Below are 21,065 nucleotides of genomic sequence, written 5' to 3' on the forward strand. Positions count from 1 at the left end.
TAGCTTGACTCATTTAAGAAAACTTTGAACATTGCAGTGCAGACGTACTGATCATTGTAATGACATCGTATACGTATTCAATAGGGCAGCACATAACTACCTAATTAGTCAATAGTTTTATGTATCTCTAATATGCAAGACAACTTTTTGTTCCATTCTAGCGATACAACTAAATATTAGAAGAAAAATACATTTTATGTATAACTAGAAGGAAGTAAAAAATAACTAATTAACCCGCAACGAATATTTGACTCTAATAACTAATGAATGATGGATTTAAGTTTTAAACCAAAAAAAATAATTTTTTAACCCACCTCAATTCCCCCTGCTGGTTAGGCATATGTATAAATCTACTCAGATCGCAGAGTATATAAAATTCCAATGATATTGATCTAGACTTTGAAGACGGAGAGCAAAGTGTTTTTTGCCTGTGTGGCCAGATAACTAGTAGGCTAATTCTTTTTCCAAAGATATAAAATTTCTAGGAAAATCTTTACAGCTGTATTTGAGATCCGTGTCCAACCTCCACCTAGATTTTACCAATGAATTGGCTAACTGAATAGAGTAAATGTAAAAAATAATCAAAACTGAACAAAAAGAAAACTGCGTGAACATATCAGTTCTTTTATATCTCAGCAACTGTGTAAGTTAAATGTCTCTTTATAACAATACGTCTATTCAACTCACACCATTATGGAACCTGGAATCTTATGAATTCAGATGTTGATCCAGATACAAACATCATTAATTATGAGAGTAGAGGACACTTTTTGTGTTTTTTCGAAACCACATCATCTGAAAAGTGACTCTGTTTCCAGGCAACACATGGCTAAAAGATTGTTTTTCACGTGCTACTAACTGAAAGATGTTAAGGTCAACCAATGAAAATAAATTGATATTGTCACGTGACTCTACGCCTAATTATATGGCTTTATAATCTACTTTAAAGAACTTTTTAATGTGAAGTTTTATAAATGGCTGTTTTATTGTGGTTTCTTTTTTTTTTTAAAAGCTTAAATTAACTTACTCCGTCTGTCCGTCCGTCCGTCTCAGCGGAATAATTCACACGTTATTTCTCCCACGTCCCATTATCGAATCAAGTTGGAACTTTGCGCAATTATTCTATGACAACACATGAATAAAAAAATACTAATTCTTAATCAAGTTGTCGTAAATAATTAATTTAGTTTCATATAGAAATGTACTTAACTAAGGGGAGATGAGCTTTGTGTAGAGAATTATCGCCGTACCGCTGTCGCATAATGTAAGAAAAACTGAAATGGACAAACCGAAGGGATAATAACAACTGACCTTACAGATTCCTTGAAGGCCGTTAAGATAGCTAAGAAAATTCTCGTGGCCTGTCAGAGGGCTGTACTGCTGCAGACCCCTGGGCCGGTCCTAGCGATTGCGGGGCCCTATGCGAAACTGATTGCGCGGGGCCTAGTTTGTGTGGGAATAAGGATAATAAGCGAAAATTATAATTTTGTATAAGAAAAAAATTCGACTTTGAATTTTATTCATTCTTTACTAAGTTACAAATTGCAATCTGTACTTTACGAACCTTGTAACCAATAATATTTAAATGCCAGTGGCTATAAAACTAAATAAAGTATTGGCACTTCCGATTAAGATAAAATTTGCCCGATTATTACATTTTATTACATGAAAGCTGACAATGCTTTTTTTTTTCTTTTATCGCGCGTAGGATTGGCGTTGTCCGCAATGAATGACACCCACATATGACAATTTTGACTATTTTTCATGAGATTTCAAGAGTTTTCAAGAGATTTTAATACATTCAGGAGATTTCCATGAGTTTTTTGTATATTTTTTTTGCCATTTAATAATTACACCTTGAATTAGCGCGGGGCCAATGAAAGCGCGGGGCCCACTGCGACCTCATAGGTTGCAGTGGCCTAAGACCGGCCCTGTGCAGACCTGCCACATCACCAGAAAATTCTTCAGTGGACACTGATAAAGGGACTACAATGAATACAATGAATAACGAAGCACGACCCTGGCCTTGCCAGAGAATGAATACTCGTTCGTTTCTAACATAATATTAATTTAGACTTCATTTTAGGGACTATCTATTTCAATGTTCTTTCCATTTCCATACCACATTTTTTTACATTAATTATGAGACGTTTTTGGTCAAAAGATAATTAAAATAAATGTCACAGTTTAGTATTTAAGTGGTAAATGGTAAATTGAAAATTTAAAACCTAATAAATTTATTTTATGTTCTAACTTTTTTATAATGTTCATCCTTTCACAAGAACTCAGTGTCGTTCAATAATAAGAACCTAATGTTCCTAAAACCAACTCATCTCACTGTTAGTCAGCCGCTCCATGTCGAGACAAGAACCTAATGTTCCTAAAACCAACCCATCTCACTGTTAGTCAGCCGCTCCATGTCGAGACAAGAACCTAATGTTCCTAAAACCAACCCATCTCACTGTTAGTCAGCCGCTCCATGTCGAGACAAGAACCTAATGTTCCTAAAACCAACCCATCTCACTGTTAGTCAGCCGCTCCATGTCGAGACAAGAACCTCTCAGTGTCCAGTTAGCCAGAACTTTTCCAGAATTAGTTTCGTACCCACACGTTGAACAGCTAAACTGTAATCTGAACTATTCTTAACAATTGTACATTCTGGAGAATTCATTGCAACTCCTAAGTCAAGCTGGACATTTTATTTTTCACAACTGCTAGCCGGAGTAACTATCGTCTCTAATTCTGAAACCACCTAGAACTAGGTCTTATTCTCCTAAGAAAACTTACACTCTCACGTGTGTATCTAACATTCTTTATCTAAATTTCTTCCCCATGAAATTTCTATTGCATCTCAAAATTACAAAGCCAGTTTTTTAGTCTGGATAAGACTCTCGTTGGTTCCCTGAATTAGTGCAAGAACAGCCTCAAGATCTTTCAGTATGACATACAATCCAGTAAATACACGGAGCAAGGACAGGCGTAAGAGAAATGACTAACCACAGTTAATCTAGTGGACTCCAGGAGTGGCCCACTGTTGGCGTGTGAGCCGCCATACTTGACATGATGTTACCAGACATGTTTGCTCATGTTTCAAAGATGTTGTCACTAAAGCAATTCTTTGAAGATGGGTTGCGCGTTTTGTGGCGTGCGTCCTCCTCCAGGCACGCACACATAGACTTCCGTTTGTTAATTTAATAACATTTATTGGGGCAAAATGGAAATGGAATCTTTAAAGAGAAGTGGGAGGGAGAGGGAACAGAGAGGCAGAGACAGACAAGGAGAGAAAGAGAAAGACATAGATTTTGTGAAGAGAAATAAGCCAGAAGAAGATTCAGAGAGAGAGAGAGAGAGAAAGAGAGAGAAATAGAGAGACTGGGAATGTAGAGAGAGGCAGTCATATAGCGAAAATAAGTGCCAGGGTGAGAGAGAGAGAAAGGGAGAGAGAACAAAAGAGCGTCGTAATGATTATCTTTATTGTTTGCTTATTTGAAAAATAAATGAACCATAATGTTTTTTTCCGTTTGACAGAAAATAAATGACAGAATAAGTTCCGACTTTAAACGACGTCAAAATGATTCGGCTCGATCCATTGTGCCATTTCCCAAGGCTAATGAAACCAGACAACCCAATAGAGACTTAGACGTAGTGAAGTGAAACAGGATCTCTCTACTTTCATCATTGTAAACGTTTAATTTCTTTGAACATTTGTGACATGTCACTGTATATTATTTATACTCGGCATGCTTTCTTGTAGAAATTAATTGATTATAATTATTATTGCTTTTGTCTAGAGAGTGTTCCGTGCTCCAATGGCATTCTCAGTGCGCGTTAGTTCTTTCTAGCTTGCATACACGTGCAAGGAGGATTCTAGATCCCTGTAGTAGACTACTTACCAGTATATACTACGGGCTACTGCATCATTTTCACATAGGTTCTTGTCTGCATTAGAATGTGGAGACATGTAACTAAGGCCTGGTTGCCAAGCCTTGTTTAATAAAAAATCCAACGCAATATTTTGGTCCAAGTAAAAAAATGATATTAATAATACTAATATAATGATTGTAATTAATAAATAAACATATTATAAGCTGACATGTATTAGGAAACAAAAGACTAAGTGAACGTTATTTTTAGGACTCTTTCAACTTAGTCATCTCCCTTGCTATTCAAGCCATTTCCTAAATAGACGGCAGGGACGAGCTAAAGGTTCAGCTATGCACAAAATGAGTTTTGCATCGACAACTGATGCTCTTTACTGGACTATGCGCCGAAAGTAATAAAAAAGTTTCAATATATCATTTGTTCCTCTTTGTAAATAGCCCAAAGCACACTTAATGAATGGTGGACAGGGGCATTCTATAGATATTCAATTTGTAACGCAATTCGAAACTTCTCCATTGTTTTATCAACGACCCATCACTACATGACATTAGGTAAATTCCTCTTTAGAAATTTTAAAGTGAAAGGTTTTATTCTTAAAATGCTCACTTGAGAGAGAGAGAGAGAGAGAGAGAGAGAGAAAGAGAGAGAGAGAGAGAGATTACATTATAAAAGCTAAAGGGAGTGAACCGTTGGGTACACCTTTATTGTCAACACAAGATTTAACTCCCTTTGCTCTAACGTGCTCAACGCGACTTCGGTAGATTGGATTTCCTCCCATTATGCTATTATTGGAGAAGAAAAAAAAGGGAGAGAACAAAAAAAAAGGAACATTGGTGTACGCTAGGAAGAAAGCTGAAAGTCCAAAATGTTTCTTTAATTCAGAATGTTTTTTTTTTCATCTTGAGGTAATGTAATTATTGTATAAGCTGCTGTTACAATTGCAACTTACAATATTAAAATTGTATAAGCAGCTGTTACAATTGCAACTTACAATATTAAAATTGTATAAGCTGCTGTTACAATTGCAACTTACAATATTAAAATTGTATAAGCTGCTGTTACAATTGCAACGTACAATATTATAATTGTATAAGCAGCTGTTAGAATTGCAATTTACATTGTTATAATTGTATAAGCTGCAGTTATAATTGCAGCTTATAAAATATTTTCTTTTACTTCTGCCCTCTAAATAAAGTCTATTTTACATCAAAAATCTTAATTCGGGAGATAAAGCATAACAAGAAAAACATTTTAAAATTTATTTTTTTAAAGACTATTATAAAACTTGAAATAAAAAATAATTCTTTTTTTTTTTACTGAAGACTGGAATTAAACTCATACTGTGGCACCGTCAGCTCAATGAACCAACGATGCTACTCACTAGGTCTGCGGACATTGTGTAATTGTGTAATCATTTATTGGTAATCTCATTAGATTGTCTTCTAGAACTAGATCTGGATCTAGACTTCTGATGTAGAACTCTTAAGATCTAATCAAGATCTACTTCTAGATCTAGAATCTATATGTAAAGTTTACGTAAAAATATAACCAAAGCTTAGATGATCTATCAATAAACTGAAAGGAACTTTAAATTTGATAAACAACTCAGTTATCGGTACACTACGGCTGACTACGCCATTTTTTAAAGCCAGATTTTAATTTATTTCTTTTTTTTTTACTTTGAAAAATTATAATGGTCAAACTAGAGTTTTCCCCATGTGGTCAACGAGCTAGTCATTCTTTTCATAGCGATATACATCAACTCTTAAATTTTTAAGGAAATCGTTAGAGCGGTTTTTTAGATCCGTATCTAGGTTCCACCTTCCACTCCATGATGTTCTGACTTAAATAGAGCTACTGTAAAAAGCGCGTTGGAGTGTAAGTTACACACATTTCCACTATGTGCGTACTATCATGTTGTGTTGTTGTTTTTTTGCATCGGATTATTTTGTTTTATTTTTATGGGATGCGAAGGCGAGTGGCTGGCTACCTGATAGAGGTGGTAAGTTTAAACCCGATGAGGACAACTGGACCATTCAATGTGAGTTAAGTTGTCTTTGCTAGACCTCTAAAAGCAGCAGCTATTTAGTAAATCAGTGCTTGTCAATATATTCTCCTCCCCCCCCCCCCCGGCCCAGAAATCACAAAACAAAAATTTTGCACCAACTTCACAAAATGACATGCCTATATTTTCATTTCTAAACCTTATTTTAGTATATTATGGGGAAAAAATACGTTATGCAAAGCTTTTGCTCAAAAATATGTTTCTACGCCTTTGGATGATAACATTGACTAGTCCTTGTCTCACAAATGATAAGAATAGCCTGTTAGTATTACTAGTACACGCTATTAGCACACAGTTCACCCAAATAGGTTGAATACGTTTCAAAATGAATTCTTGGTGTATAGTGTCACATGGCCCATTATAGTTCAGAGTTCTATGCCTTGATAGTAATATTTAGACAGTCATAAATAATTTTGTATACAAACCTTTTTGGTCTATCAGATTCAGAGTAGTTTATTAAGTGTTGCTGTTTAATGAGTAATTTCATGTTCATTGTTTCATGCATTATTGCTGCGTTACTTTTTACTCTTCTGGCATGTCTTGATGTTTATTTCTTTTTATTAATAGCGTTACTGCAGTGAAATGTGAATACTTTTTTTTTGTTACAAATCTCTCAGCCTTTTTCTTTCAGCATGTCTGTTCTAGTTTCTTTATGTTTTCTTGAGTTGGTTGGTTTCCAAAATGGGGGATGCAATATTTTTCTAACCAGGTTAAATAGCATTTTAGTTTTATGTTTTTATTTGCGAGTTTGTGTCTCCTCCACACAAACTGTCTTTGTAACCTTGTTTGGTTTAAAACTATCTGAGCTACACGTGAAGGCCAGGAGATATGAGACGCATGTCAGGGAAGCCTTTTATAGGCAGTGGAGTGCTTATGTCCGTTACCACTTCCGGCAATACTAACCTTATGTCAGTTAGAAATACAAAGATGTTATAAGTTACAAATAATTGTTTTAATCAAACGTTATTCTCATTCAAGAATCACATGATGTGTAAACAAAAATAAATACTAAATGGAACTAATTTTTAGCTGCCCTCGAAAGGGGTAAAGACGCTATTAGTTTTGTGCGAAATGTCTGTCCGTCTGTACGTCCGTCCGTCCAATTTAGATCTCGTAAACTACAAAAGATAGTGAAAATCCGACGTCATAATATTTTAGACCATTCAAAGTTATGATGCAACTGCTACTTTTTTCTTTTCTAAAAGCGAAAAATCTAATTTTTTTAAAATCACTTATGCAAGCAGTTTTTTTCATAAAAAATACACCACTTCTACAACTATTCACTATTTGATTTGATTTGATTTTTTATTTTGATTTTGATAGTCCATATATCACAAACAGTAACGAACAATGGAGGCTCTTTATTAGGGGATATGACTATTTAACATATTTTTAACACATTTATGCAAACTGTTTTTGTTTCTTTTTACATTTGTATTGCTAAGTTAAGTAAGCTCTGTTATACTAACTACTAAATTTACACGAAAAAAAAAATTACTTTTTTTTTAAAGAGAAAAAAGCTATTTAGTATGCAAATAAGTTGGGCATATATATATATATATATATATATTTACGAAATGATTTTTTTTAAAATTTATTTTGAGGAATTGAGATTGACCATCTACAAAGCAATTAGATCAATTAGATATTCATTATAAGACATCAGCTAGGCCAGGTTCACATTTAACTTCACATTCACTTTCACCTATCCTTTGGTTTGTTGGACTGCTGGGGCACCACACAAAATCTGTCAACCTTCACTCTCCATTCCTCTCTGTCATTTGTCTTTGATCAAATTTAATTCTGATGTTCTTTCTACAAATATTGATACCTTTTTACCTGCCTGGGTGGATCACTTCGGGGGCTGATTTTGAGTTTGTGTTTCCACACAAACTGTCTTTGTAACCATGTTTAATTTTTCTTTGTACGTAGGTTTAAGCCAAGATGAGGATGAGTGCGGAGGCTGCTGGTCGGAAATGGAAGATGTTCTAACAACAGCTTCAGATTATCTCAAAGGAGACTTTTACAGACATCGAGGTTTGGCTTGCTGACATAGAGAACAATTAATACATTAGACCTTTGTTTACATAGCAACTAGTGCTTCATTTAAATTCTAATTCTTATTTTCAACTAATTAGTTCGTCGGGAAAGTATTTATTGTAGGATGACAAGGCTTTCCATTCCTGGTTTCCCTTTTGTTGTTTAATGTTAATTGATCAATTCCAAACTTAGTTCTTCACATTTAGATTCACTTTATATTTCTTATATAATTCTCTTCATGGCTCAAGAGTTTGGACACCACGTTAAGGAAAGATCACTCTTTTATTTCTGCAAGTCGTTGGACTAGAGTTACCCTACGAAAAAAAAAGAAAAAAAGGGGGTGGGGGAAACAAGTAGTATTCAGTATTCAAAGAATGAATAAAATGCATAGACAAATTTATTTTCTAATACAAACTCTTAAATTTCACTTATTATTCGCTTCCCTACCCAAAACTTGGCCCCACGAAATCCGTTTCGCATAGGGCCCCACATTTGTTAAGTCCGGCCCTGCTATTTAGTGACCTGTAAATATACATAGTAGATCATATATAGTAGATTACTTGTTCTCTTTCCATGACTTCTTGGTCACAATGGTTAAGTCCGGCGGTGTAAAATGTTTGCTTGTAAAATGTTTACATGTTTCGGATGTTCCTTCAGAGTTGACGATAGTTTGTTTCCTAGTCCAAACCTCCCGCAGGACGAAGGGGGATGGAAAACGCCAGTCCTACGCGTGATAAATAAAAATGGCATTTTTTTTTTTTTTACGTGAGCTAGAAATAAAAAAAAAGAGTGATCTTTCTTGGTCAGAACGGTCCGGCCCAGCTATTTTGTGAATACTTGTTCTCCCCCCCCCCCCCCTTTTTGTTATCCGCAGAAATAAGAGAGTGATCTTTCCTTTACTTCTTTTTTTTCATCCAGACTCTTCAGTGATGAAGAGAATTATATATATATATATATATATATATATATAGAGAGAGAGAGAGAGAGAGATTGTAAAGTTACTCTTTAAAGTTATCTGGAGTTAGCGGTCTCCAACCATCAGTTACATTCGTGTGTGTGTGTCATAGAGAGGGAGAGAGAGTGTTACATTCGTGTGTGTGTGTCATAGAGAGGGAGAGAGAGTGTTTGAGCTGGAAACTGAATCATTGTTAACCAACGTATACACACACACACACATAGGACAGCAAACAAACTCAAGTATATGTCCCAGGCCTAACTAGCTGCATGTTCATAAGAGATTGAAGGTCCGGCGAGACAGTTTGTGTCCATGTATGTCAGGTCATAAAATATAGAAAATCAACCTTTATTGAAAATGTTATCTGCGGATTAATTATAACTAGAAGGCCGAAAATTGCAGCTGCTAAAAATATTGGATTTATCACATTTGAAATATTTTTTTATCTGATGAAAACTCTCTGATGAAAACTGTCCTAATAATGTATATAGTTCGTCCATCGTGTTTCGATGATGGCATATACCTTGAATTCTGGACTTTATTTCCTAGAATTGCTCAGATAGTGGAAGACATTTCTACTTGCAATACCAATGACTGTCAGTGACAACATTAAGCATGACATCATAAGGACAAACACAGAGCTAACCTCACTTACTGAAAAGAGCCTCGTTTCCCTAGTTGGTCGTAGAGTCCAGCACATTCTAAACAGGACACGCTCTGTTGTCGATCAAGCTTAGAACTTGACGTAGTAACATACAACCAGAATATATTTCAAACAATGACAATAGAAATGAAGAAAGTTACTCGTGTATACAAAAAGTATATCAAAAAGTATAGAATTATTTCTACCATACTACGAATACAATATAAGGAAAAAAAGTCTAAAAACGTTTCATTCAATGGAAAAAGTTTTTATTTTACAATCTCTATTCTTCATTCTGTTTCCTTTTAGTTTGGCCTGAATAAGATCATTTTAATTAATCGATTGGGATTTAGTTGGTACTGCTGATAGACGTTACGGATGAATGAATAATGGGGCAAGTAATTGCAGAAATATCTGCCAGGAAACCTTGAGCGTGGATGTGAACAATGACCAAATATTGACCAGTCCAGTGGATGGACCTATGAAAGACATATTATGACATCATTGTTCGTCTAGCGATTACGTAATTTTGAGTAGAAATAAATATGTTCTCGTTTTTTACGGAATGAAAATGTACATTTGCGAAGAACCACGCGTGTTTGAAATCAATAGGTCCACGTCATTTCAAAGTGAAGACAATGACATATTCCATGTTGTAATATAAACATTAGAATTCTTGTTTTAAAATCTGTTTCACTGATAGCTTCTTCTAAGGGGTGGAGTTCTGGCGCTTGTTCAAGAGCGAATTTTATTTGATCACTACACATCGTCAATGTTAATTCCTCTAATTCCGTCTTCTGTAATGCTTACACCAGTGATATTCATAATCAGATCCGTATTTAGACTTGAAATGGCCCTAAGCAATTTGAAATATGTGGCCATTTTTTGGCCAGTTATAAGTCCATATATATATATATATGTCAGTGCTAAATATTTCTTCGGGGCCTTAAGCTTATAGCTTGTGTTGCCTATTGGTAAACCAGGGGGCCTAAGCTATAGCCTGTGTTGCCTATAGGTAAACCCGGAGGCCTAAGCTATAGCCTGTGTTGCCTATAGGTAAACCCGGGGCCCTAAGCTATAGCTTGTGTTGCCTATTGGTAAACCCGGGGGCCTAAGCTATAGCCTGTGTTGCCTATTGGTAAACCCGGGGGCCTAAGCTATAGCTTGTGTTGCCAGTTGATAAATCCCGGCCCTTTTATAATCATTAACATGTAGAGTTTGGGTTGGGTTTAGGCCTCGCGCGAATTTTAGTGATAGTCCAAATCTCAAGTTCCCAACTCTGCCTTATTATGCAAACAAGTTCACACTATATCTTGCACTTGCAGATCACGTGACTGAGCACGAAAGACCTAGAGCTTCCAGGAGGTTATCGTATAGCGTCTTCAGGAGATCCTTGGACTCCAACAGTGTCGAGTGTGACTCATGCTGGATTGTATTAGAAAGGCTTAGAACATACATTCAAAACAGCAGAGACAAAGGTAATAGGCTACTGTGGTATTTTATTTGAAGCTATACAAATGTATGGTAATAAGAAAATTGTTTTCAGTTATATTCTAAATTTGTTTTTTATTTCATGTTTGTATATATCTCAATTTTTAATCAAATATATGTAGGCCTACAAGCAAATGTTTTAATTTGGAAAAATGGATTTAAGCCTATAATCTATTCTGATTTGATAGCTTCATTCACACTATTTTTACATCGACACATTCGCTTTACTTATGACATTATTATTTCGTTTAACTGTTTACAAAACACTCTCAATAACTATATCGACAGTAATGAGCAAATAAAGACCCGCGGGTCGCGGGTAACATATGTCTAGTCTATACTATAAAGTAGAATGTGAGGTGTATGTATGTATGTATGTATGTTACTTATAGACATCGAAACCGCTTGACCAATCTTGATAGAACTAGGCAGGAATGTTCCTTGGGTACTAACTTAGACCGTAGTGTATGTATTGTAGCCCTAAAACAAACTTAAGACCCTGAAAAAAAAAGTTGTCCGACTCTATGAAAGCTATAGTATTTTATGGATCTAGGCCATGTCTACAATGTTGACATGAGAAAAGATCGAAAGGATTTAGACCTAGATCTAATTTTAAGAAATACACTTTGCGCAGATAGTTTTTTACTTTGACATATGAAAATACAAAAGAAGATCCATTGATTTCATTATATAATAAAATTAACCTTCAATTTTGTGTTTCAAAAGCATTTTTTACATAAATTAGTTCATGATATCTGTGACTACAGATTTCCTGACGAACATTCTTCATTCTTTCATTAGACAATACCGTAATGAATCGCGTACTAAATATTAATTCGTTTCATTGTTTACTTTATAATCCCATCCCTAGATCTAAAACTCTAATTCAACTCTAAGATGATAAAACTTCTCTTCGCACAGATAGTTTTATACTTTAACACTAAACATATTAATTAAAGTCCATTCATTTCATATTTTGATCAAATAAACATTTGAAGTTTGGTTTTCTAAAGCTACATTCGTCTACGAAAGCTGCGAAGCTGAGTTAAAGGCCTAGATCTATATTCATTAATGAATCGCGTACTAAATATTATTTCGTTTAATTGTTCACTTTATAATCCCAATCATTTAACAAAGCTATCGCTCTTTTCGTTTTTAATAGATAAGAATGTATCGAATTCGGGTAAACCCATTTTCGCAAAACTAATTTTATTTTCGTAGCGAAAGAGAAATAACGTGAAAGGATCATTAGCTACGTTTAACATACATCTAAATTCAATCCACTAGATTATTCAAAAGCATTTTTTACATAAATTAGTACTTTATATCTGTGACTACAGATTTCCTGGCGAACATTCTTTCATTAGACATTACTATTACCAAATGGTTACACATTAACACATCTCTCTACTGAGTCTATTCCTAGACCTAGGTCTACAACTCTTATTGAACTCTAAGATGATAAAACTTCTTTTCGCAAAGATAGTTTTATGCTTTAACACATAAACATACTAATTATTGCCCATTCATTTCATATTTTAATCAAATTAACATTCAAATTTATTTTTCTAAAGCATTTTTAATACATTCGTTCGCTGTTCGCTAAAGCTGCGTTGCCGTGTTGAGATAGGCCTATATTCATTCATGAAGAAAAGTTCACGCATGCTCAGCACAGAATGAACTCTATAAAAGCCAATTTTTAACTCTAGATTAGTGTAGATTTAGATCTATGTCTACCTCAAGATCTACTTTATACTTTATACACATGAACATACAAAATTTAGTTTATTCATCTCAAATTTTAATCAAATATATGTAGGCCTACAAGCAAATGTTTTAATTTGAAAAATTGAAAAAAAAAAAAAAAGATTTAAGCCTATTAGCTATTTTGATTTGATAGCTTCATTCACACCATTTTTACATTGACACATTCGCTTTACTTATTACATTATTATTTCGTTTAATTGTTTACAAAAAACTCTCAGTGACTATATCGAAAGTAATGCGCAAATAAAGACCCGCGGGTCGCGGGTAACATATGTCTAGTACAAGGGTCGGCAACCTGCGGCTCGCGAGCCACATGCGGCTCTTTGGATATTAAGCTGCGGCTCTTTAGTTCCATACTCAAATATTATTTATTTTATCGAAAAAAAAAATTGAATCGATTAACTAAGATCAGCCACTTGTACTCACTTTTCACTGCACCCCCTCCCCGTGTCTTCAAATGTAACATATTTACAGGAGGAAGAACTCAACTTTCTTCTGTCTTATCACTTGATATAGATGTGTCTTGCGACAGACAAGACATGACACAAGTTGGCTTTTTTTGTCAGGTATATGTCTTTCCAAGGATTGCTACCGCTCTCATGACAAACTAGAGGAGAAGATTTGGCGAATGCCGTGCAAAAATGCCTTTAAGATAATAAGATCGATTTACATAAAATCCTCTCAAAAGCAACTGATGAAGCCAGAAGTATGACAGGAAAAAATAAAAGAGAATCTCCACGAAATTGTTACGTTTCACTGCTTAATACACTAAGAAGGGCTTGTCAAAAGCACCATTGTTAGTTAAAAGAATTCTGAAATGAAATGGAGACTCAGCATTCCAACCTCCTTGTTAACAATAAAATGCGATTGCTTTCTACTGGTATGGTGTTAAATCTTCTAGCTTTGTGCTTGAATAAAATAAATACATTCCTAAATGTGAAAGGAATTAATCACCCTGAATTAGAAAACGGCAAAAGGTTACAAAAATGTTACGTTATGATGGATATATCAGCAAAAGTAAATGAGACGAATGTAAATCCACAAGGAAATGGAAACCCAACCGATGTTTTGGTAGATGATAAGAGCGGTGGCTGAGCAGTAAAGCGCTTGGTTTCCGAACCGGGGTCCCGGTTTAGGATCCTGGTGAAGACTGGGATTTTTAACCTCTGGATATTTTTTTGCGCTTCTAAATACACCCAACTCTAATGGGCACCTGACATTAGCTGGGGAATGTAAAGGCGATTGGTCTTTATGCTGGCCAAGTGACACCCTTGTTAACTGTGGGCCATAGAACGAGATGACCTTTTACACCAACTGCTCTTTAGATCGCAATGTATGAACGGGGAACTTTACTTTACTTATTTAGAGCGGCAAATGACTTCATGTTCACTTTCTAAAGTAATATCACGATAAAACCAATGCAACTGTTGACAGGAATTACGTTAGCACAGTTATTTTTTTTTAAATTACAGATAAATTTGTTGAGAGATTTAAGCATTTCAAAACCATCAAAACCACTCTAGCATTCATAGTTAATCCCCTTAACACAACTATTAATGAAATCCACATTGAGCCATTTGGAATTGATAGTGGACTTTAAAAGTAAAGCTTTGTGGAGTGGAGAATTTACAGAGTTGAAAATCAAGTTAGAAGTCCAGAAATGTAGGTAACACAACAAAAGTGGACATCTTTCAAACAAATGCTGCAAGTTGAGACACTTATATTCGACGCATGGAACAGTCTTTCAGATTGCTACAGTGAAGTGAAATGGTTTGCAATTGGAAAGCTAACTATCTTCGGATCGACATATTCGTGCGAACAAGTGTTTTCTTGCATGAACATAATTAAAAGTAAAGTAAGAAGCCAACTAACAAATGAAAATGTAGAGACGTGTTTGAAACTAAAAACAAGCTATGAGCCAAATTTATTCAAACTTTCTTTAACAAAAGCCATCACTCCCATTGAATTTGTTTGCTCAATTGTTTTATTATTGAAGTACAAGTTAATGTTGTATGTAAATGTTTATTTTTTTACTATATTTACTTCCGTGATGGGTAATTATCTAATAATGGTGTACATGTAAATTAGGAGTGAGTCTGGTGTGAATGTACACTTTGGTTTCTTATAGTTATAATGTTTTTTGTTTGGTGTAATGCACAAATTGTAAGACAGATTGCAATGCGGACAATAGAGATTATTATTATTATTTATATTATCTAATTTGTTGTGAAATACACTAGTCACATATAAATAAATCCCGGTATATTTTTTTCATTATGAATAAATAGATTCGTTTTATTTATCAAAGAACTTTTATTTATGCAAGTACTATTTATAGTAGGCAAGAAAAAAAAAACACTTTGTGGCTCTTTAAAAGCTTTGAAATTAAGTAAATTGTAATTTTTGGCTCTTCCGACTCCAAAGGTTGCAGACCCCTGGTCTAGTATATATATAAATCTGAAAAGCTTAGAAATAGGACAGAAGATAGGGAGACAAGTTTTAATAGAGTCCATGATTGAGTTTTAGTAGAGTTCATGATTGAGTTTTAGTAGAGTTCATGATTGAGTTTTAGTAGAGTTCATGATTGAGTTTTAGTAGAGTTCATGATTGAGTTTTAGTAGAGTTCATGATTGAGTTTTAGTAGAGTTCATGATTGAGTTTTAGTAGAGTCCATGATTGAGTTTTAGTAGACTTCATGACATTAAGTAAAGTTTATGACATTGTTTTAGTACTGTATCGAGATGTAGGCATATTGGGAGAATGGGAGAATGAATAAACAATCCAAAGTTTCTATCTACCAGGAAGAAAGAAAAGAAATAGATAGAGAGTAGAATAGTTGAGAAATTGACCAGCTGTAACCCCACTTTTAAGAAAACGATGTTTATTACAAGCTTACCGACTTGATCAACATCTAATAGTTCGTCACAGAAGAGAACACAATAGAATGAGACAACACATTTGTTCCGGAAGCTAAAAATTAGGGACTAGTGAGAGTTGTCCTTGTGGAACATCATCAGAGAATGCTGACCAAGACCTTCAAAGATGCATAATTTATCGAGATGCCTAAACAAGACACAGGTCTTGAAACCCTCTATAGAACAAAAACTCCACGAAGAGCGATCAGATCTGGAAAACTGTGCGCAGTTCATGGAATATTATGAAGTACTCGCCTGAGACCTCCAACATCTAACTGAGCACCGAGAGGAAGAAGAAATGTGGACGTAAAGCGTGTCTTTAACTTCAAGCAGATATTCCTTGAGAATAATCGTTGACAGAGTGCAACAGAGTTCACAATAATACAAGTTTCATTATTATTAGTCTTTGTTATTGTTTTAAAATCAATTGTATTTCGTAAGTTACTCTTCATATGTTGATTGTTTTCTTGATGATTTCAATCTGTCATACATTACCATCCCTTAAGGACTTTCATTTGTGTTCTTTTGATTTGTTCTTCTTTGCATTTCTATTTCTGCCGCAACCTTTTTCCGCTGTACAGAGGCCTATCTTTTGTTGATGTTCTGTTCCCAGCATTTTCTGAGAGCCTGTTTAGTATTCTTGTTTTTGATACTGTATTTTGAAGAAAGTCTTAAAAGGCTCTCAGAACTTTGTGGCATGGTGATGCCACCTGAGTTTACGAGTATTTACGGAGTAAAAGAAGACTGTAGATTATATGTACCTAATAGTTTACCAAAGACTCTTCAGTCAAATACTTGCCATGATTAACAAACGCATTAGCCATATTCTGTGCGTTTGTATGTGTTTAGGTTGAGAATTATTATATTATTTTGCTGTACACTTTATGCCTAATAAGGCAACACAGTCATATAACACTATATTTTAGCTCAACTTTTTGTGCTTGTTTTTACAGATGTATCTAACCTTGGGCACCTCGTTAAGAAAGGTGAGTTTTCAACATGTCTATTACTTTTACTATTACGAAACTAAAGCTACATTTAAGGTTAAAGCTCAGGTGTGAAATGTCTTTACAACATTTGGGAAAGTTCTATAGCCTGTCTCTGTATTCAATACATACAAGATTTGCAATCACTTTACACCATCACTTTACACCATCACTTTATACAATCACTTTACACAATCACTTTACAACATCACTTTACACCATCACTTTACACCGTCACTTTACACAATCACTTTACACAATCACTTTACACAATCACTTTACACAATCACTTAACACAATAACTTTACACCATCTTTTTCGTTGGGAACTAGTAAGCAATTATAATACTTTTGCTTGTTGTTTTAGAAAATAATGTTTCAATTTGACATGTCTCATTTGACATTTGTCTGATTTGACATTTTGACATTTGTCTGATTTGACATTTGTCTGATTTGACATTTGTCTGATTTGACATTTGTCTGATTTGACAAAAGTCTTATTTGACATTTGTGTGATTTGACATTTGTCTGATTTGACATTAGTCTGATTTGACATTTGTCTGATTTGACATTTGTCTGATTTGACATAAGTCTCATTTGACATTAGCCTGATTTGAAATTTGTTATATGATTTGCTTTTCGTTTCAGCAATGTTGAACAATGGCTGGGTGTAATTGTCAAGCAATCTTAAATAAACTTACATTGAACTATTTGACATCTCGACAACACACGCCAAGACAAGAAATTAAATCTCCATATTTTTTTTTGGACGAGACCAACTTTTTTTTTGTTTTGAATATTGAAAACGATATAATGAAATTGTTTTGTCGCTGGGTGAATGTAGTGTAAGAGAGATTGTTTTGAATGGAAGGCTGTTTTATTAAAACGTACACAAGTGTATCGACGTCACCTATTTTTACAGCCTATAGTAGACTGGTTTAGGTCTAGAACATAAAATAGGGTGTAGTGTTGGTTTGAAAATGTAGAGTTAAAAATGGAATGAATATTTGAAGAGAAAAAAACATAATCAGATACACATTTAGTAAAATGGTATGTCTACATGCTTTCAAAAGATGTCTTGTAGAAACAGTTCTTTACAGAGCCTTGTCTCTGTTACAAGAGCAATGTCTTTTTAGATTTTAATTGACAATATTATGAGAATTACATAAACTGCCATACATGTAAAAGTGTGCTTTAAACAAAATTAAAGATTTACTTCACTTTAAGGAAGTACTGGATCTTGCGATGATATTTTCAACATTTTGTTTATTGCATCTCCTTTGTTGGTCCACTCTCAGACACACACACACACACACACACACACACATCAAATAATTAAGAGAATGATAAACGCAAATTGTTTCGGTTGACCTAATATAAGAGAAGCTTTTTTTGGCATTGTTTTTAGAATTTGTATAACTGTCCCATCAAGAAGGACTGTTAATCAACAAAAACTGAATCCTCGTAGACAAGAAAATTACTGTACATGGAAACAGGTAAAGTTTTTAAAAAATGATTATCGATTGAGTGAATATATGAGATGTATCAGTGTTTTGAACATATCTATAGACAAATTATTCATCTTGGTTTTAGGCGGCTGTCTTCTGTTTACGGTAGTTGAACATTTTACCTTTGAATTTGATATAATGTTAAAATCCTTCAGATAATAAATCAGTTCAGATGTTCAAATGTTTATCCCAGTGTTTGACCTTTTTTGTTTTGCCTCATTTTGAAGTTGTTGTTTTTTTTTTGTTTTGTTTTTTACATTGTTGCATCAATTTGACTGTCTTATTTTTATATGAATCATTTTGACCACGTGATCTTAAAAATGTCTTTACTTTAAGCATCTATTTCGGGTTCTATTTTGTGACTATCACTGACATCTGTTAGTACAATCAATATGTATCCTAGCTTTGGTAGCAACTACGATCTTGGAAATGGAAATGAATTTATTTTCAGAATATAAAACGGCGCATAGTGACCTAGCATAAGTTTGTGGCCATACATTTATTGTTGTACGAAACTACTGTTGTGGTATTTACCAGCTCCATAAAGCATAGTTTTGTTTAGACCTTTCAAGACTGATTGTCATCTTGTGCTGTACAAACATTTTGTAGTTTACTATCTATTACAAATTAATTTTAGAACAATTAATTTTTATCTTTTTACAGACTGTACATAATGGGTTTTTATTACTGAGGCAGGAAAGGCTTGTTACAGCTGTTAGAGCTGTTAGATTCAGAGGATGTTTTAGAATTTAACTAGCCGGATAGTACATGCGGCCTGGGTTTGTGTATTTCTAAGCTAGTGGACTGGATTGAGATGTATGTCAAACATGGCGAATGTTCCCTGAATATTAAAAAAAAATTTTGCCACGACAATGAAAGACAATGGGTTTACCAGTTCAGACGACATATTCATATCTAAAATATTGTGAAAACGTGTTTACCCGATCTGTTAAAAAGTTTCTTCTTTTTAATAGAGATGAATTTAGGTACTTTATAAATTTTATGGCCCTTCGGTCTCCACCATGATCTAAGGAACATTTATGCCAAGTTTTATTTAGATTGGTCAAACAGTTGTGATTTCTATGAGGGACATACATACACACACACACATACATACGTACACACTCCTTACATTCTACTTTATATATTAGATTTAAAGGCGGGATTTATCAAAAACGTTTGGAGGATATACTCCACATGCAGTAAGAAGAGATCCTGGTTTTGGAATCTGTAACGAAACTGATGTTTTTATCTGCTTTTGGTTTCGCCCAATATATATATATATCAAAGCATGGACGTGATGAAGAGAGATTTGTTTCACTGTTATTGAATTGTTCTATTATTACCGTAATTTGTCTACTGTATATATATATATATATATATATATATATATATATAAGTACAGTACCTAGAATCATGTAGTAGCTTAATTGCTTTCAAATAGTATAAAAATACTTACATAAATAAACCGTTTCTATTTAGAGGATTTTGGTTATGACTGGTAGTTTAGGACGTGACCAATGAGGACTCAGTGTAAACACATTCCTTAGTTCATAACAAAAAGGTTTTTCCTTGTTTGAAACCCAACTCGCCTATAACAGCCCTATACTTGTGGAATTAACTTAATTAGAAGTAGCTCTATTAATTAATATCCAAACATATCTCGACTTGCTTGGATTGTTTAGAGACTTGTACAGAGTAAATATAAACTTCCAAACTTGAATGGACATGGACACAACCGAAGATTGCGAAGTACTGTAGCGGCTTTATGCTCCACTAAGAGTCAAACTGATTTAGTGAGTCAAAGTGTTCGCAAATTGTTGATTATCATTGGTTCAGTGCACACCTAGACAGCATGTTTCCACAAAAAGGTTGAGTATCATTGGTTCAGTGCACACCTAGACAGCATGTTCAGACAACTTATAGGAATTTTACTCTGTGAGATGGGATTAGTGAACAGCCTTTGGTCTGAACAAAATCAAGTCAACTTTCACAACCCAAATCATTTCCTCTGATTTCTTTGGTTAGATTTAATACATTTAATTTAGGTGTAGCTTTTATAATCTTTAATCACTCTGCATCTTAATCATTTTAATTTACTGGCCTACAATTCGTGTCAACAACCACAAGTCACAAGCCGGACAATCAAATAACAAGAACAAACTCCAGATACATTGAGTACACATAAGATAGCAATGTATTAATAGATTACTTCTTTGCTTGCATTCATCGTAGAGACCAGGTTCTTAGAATTTGTTTGCCACCTTTGAGTGAATGAAAGTCTAAACAAAGAGAGAAAAAGAGAAATCAACTGGAGCCATTGTACAATTAGAGAATAATACGTCCTCAACGTAAATGAAGAGCTTCACTATAAAAGCAGCTAATAAAATGATGATTGATTTTTTAAAACAATATTTTTATATTCAAGCAACATCTATTTTAACAGATACAAATCAAGCAATACTGACAATAGACCAACAAAGTTTGCATGTTAGATTACGATGCATGCTTTCAATTTACATTAGTACTTAAAAAAAGGGTCTCTCAAACTGTTCGATGCTCTCACTAGATAAAGGGGGGGGGGGATTTGAATCCAGTATATTTATGTCTCAAGGAACAAAAAAAAAATATTTTCAACTGGCTATGAAGGGCCCGAACAAATTTTTTTTAGTCTAGATTGGGCCTCTAGTAAAAGTTTGAGAAACACTGACTTCAAATCATATACAAGTTACAACATCCAATAACAGAATAAGTGTACAGTTCTGCGTCACTTACTTGTTCAGAGAATCCAACCAAAACATTATCAAGGTTCAT

At 34.3% G+C, this 21,065-nt stretch overlaps 2 protein-coding genes across 4 annotated transcripts in view; one reads left to right on the forward strand and one right to left on the reverse strand.

Moving 5' to 3' along the window:
- The window catches only part of LOC106072333 (uncharacterized), a 71,701-nt gene extending 53,265 nt beyond the window's left edge, over positions 1 to 18,436 (forward strand). The window contains exons 2-5 of the mRNA XM_056006287.1: positions 7,880 to 7,984; positions 10,911 to 11,063; positions 16,712 to 16,744; positions 17,392 to 18,436. Coding sequence (XP_055862262.1) covers positions 7,880 to 7,984; positions 10,911 to 11,063; positions 16,712 to 16,744; positions 17,392 to 17,417 — 317 coding nt within the window. The 3' untranslated portion in view covers positions 17,418 to 18,436. The remainder of the gene's footprint in view (positions 1 to 7,879; positions 7,985 to 10,910; positions 11,064 to 16,711; positions 16,745 to 17,391) is intronic.
- Positions 18,437 to 20,425: 1,989 nt separating this feature from the next.
- LOC106072202 (kelch-like protein 10) overlaps positions 20,426 to 21,065 on the reverse strand; it is a 26,092-nt gene continuing 25,452 nt past the window's right edge. For 2 of the 3 annotated variants that reach the window (XM_056006124.1, XM_056006110.1), the window contains exons 13-14: positions 21,027 to 21,065; positions 20,426 to 20,533 (exon numbers count right to left, since the gene is read on the reverse strand). The exon at positions 21,027 to 21,065 is cut by the window's right edge and continues 26 nt beyond it. The gene's annotated coding sequence lies outside the window, so the exon portion shown is untranslated. Of the gene's footprint in view, positions 20,534 to 20,962 lie in introns of all 3 variants that reach the window. The other variant, XM_056006119.1, reaches the window with a different exon arrangement.

This window comes from Biomphalaria glabrata, chromosome 1 (assembly GCF_947242115.1).
Source record: "Biomphalaria glabrata chromosome 1, xgBioGlab47.1, whole genome shotgun sequence".
NCBI classification, from domain to species: domain Eukaryota; kingdom Metazoa; phylum Mollusca; class Gastropoda; family Planorbidae; genus Biomphalaria; species Biomphalaria glabrata.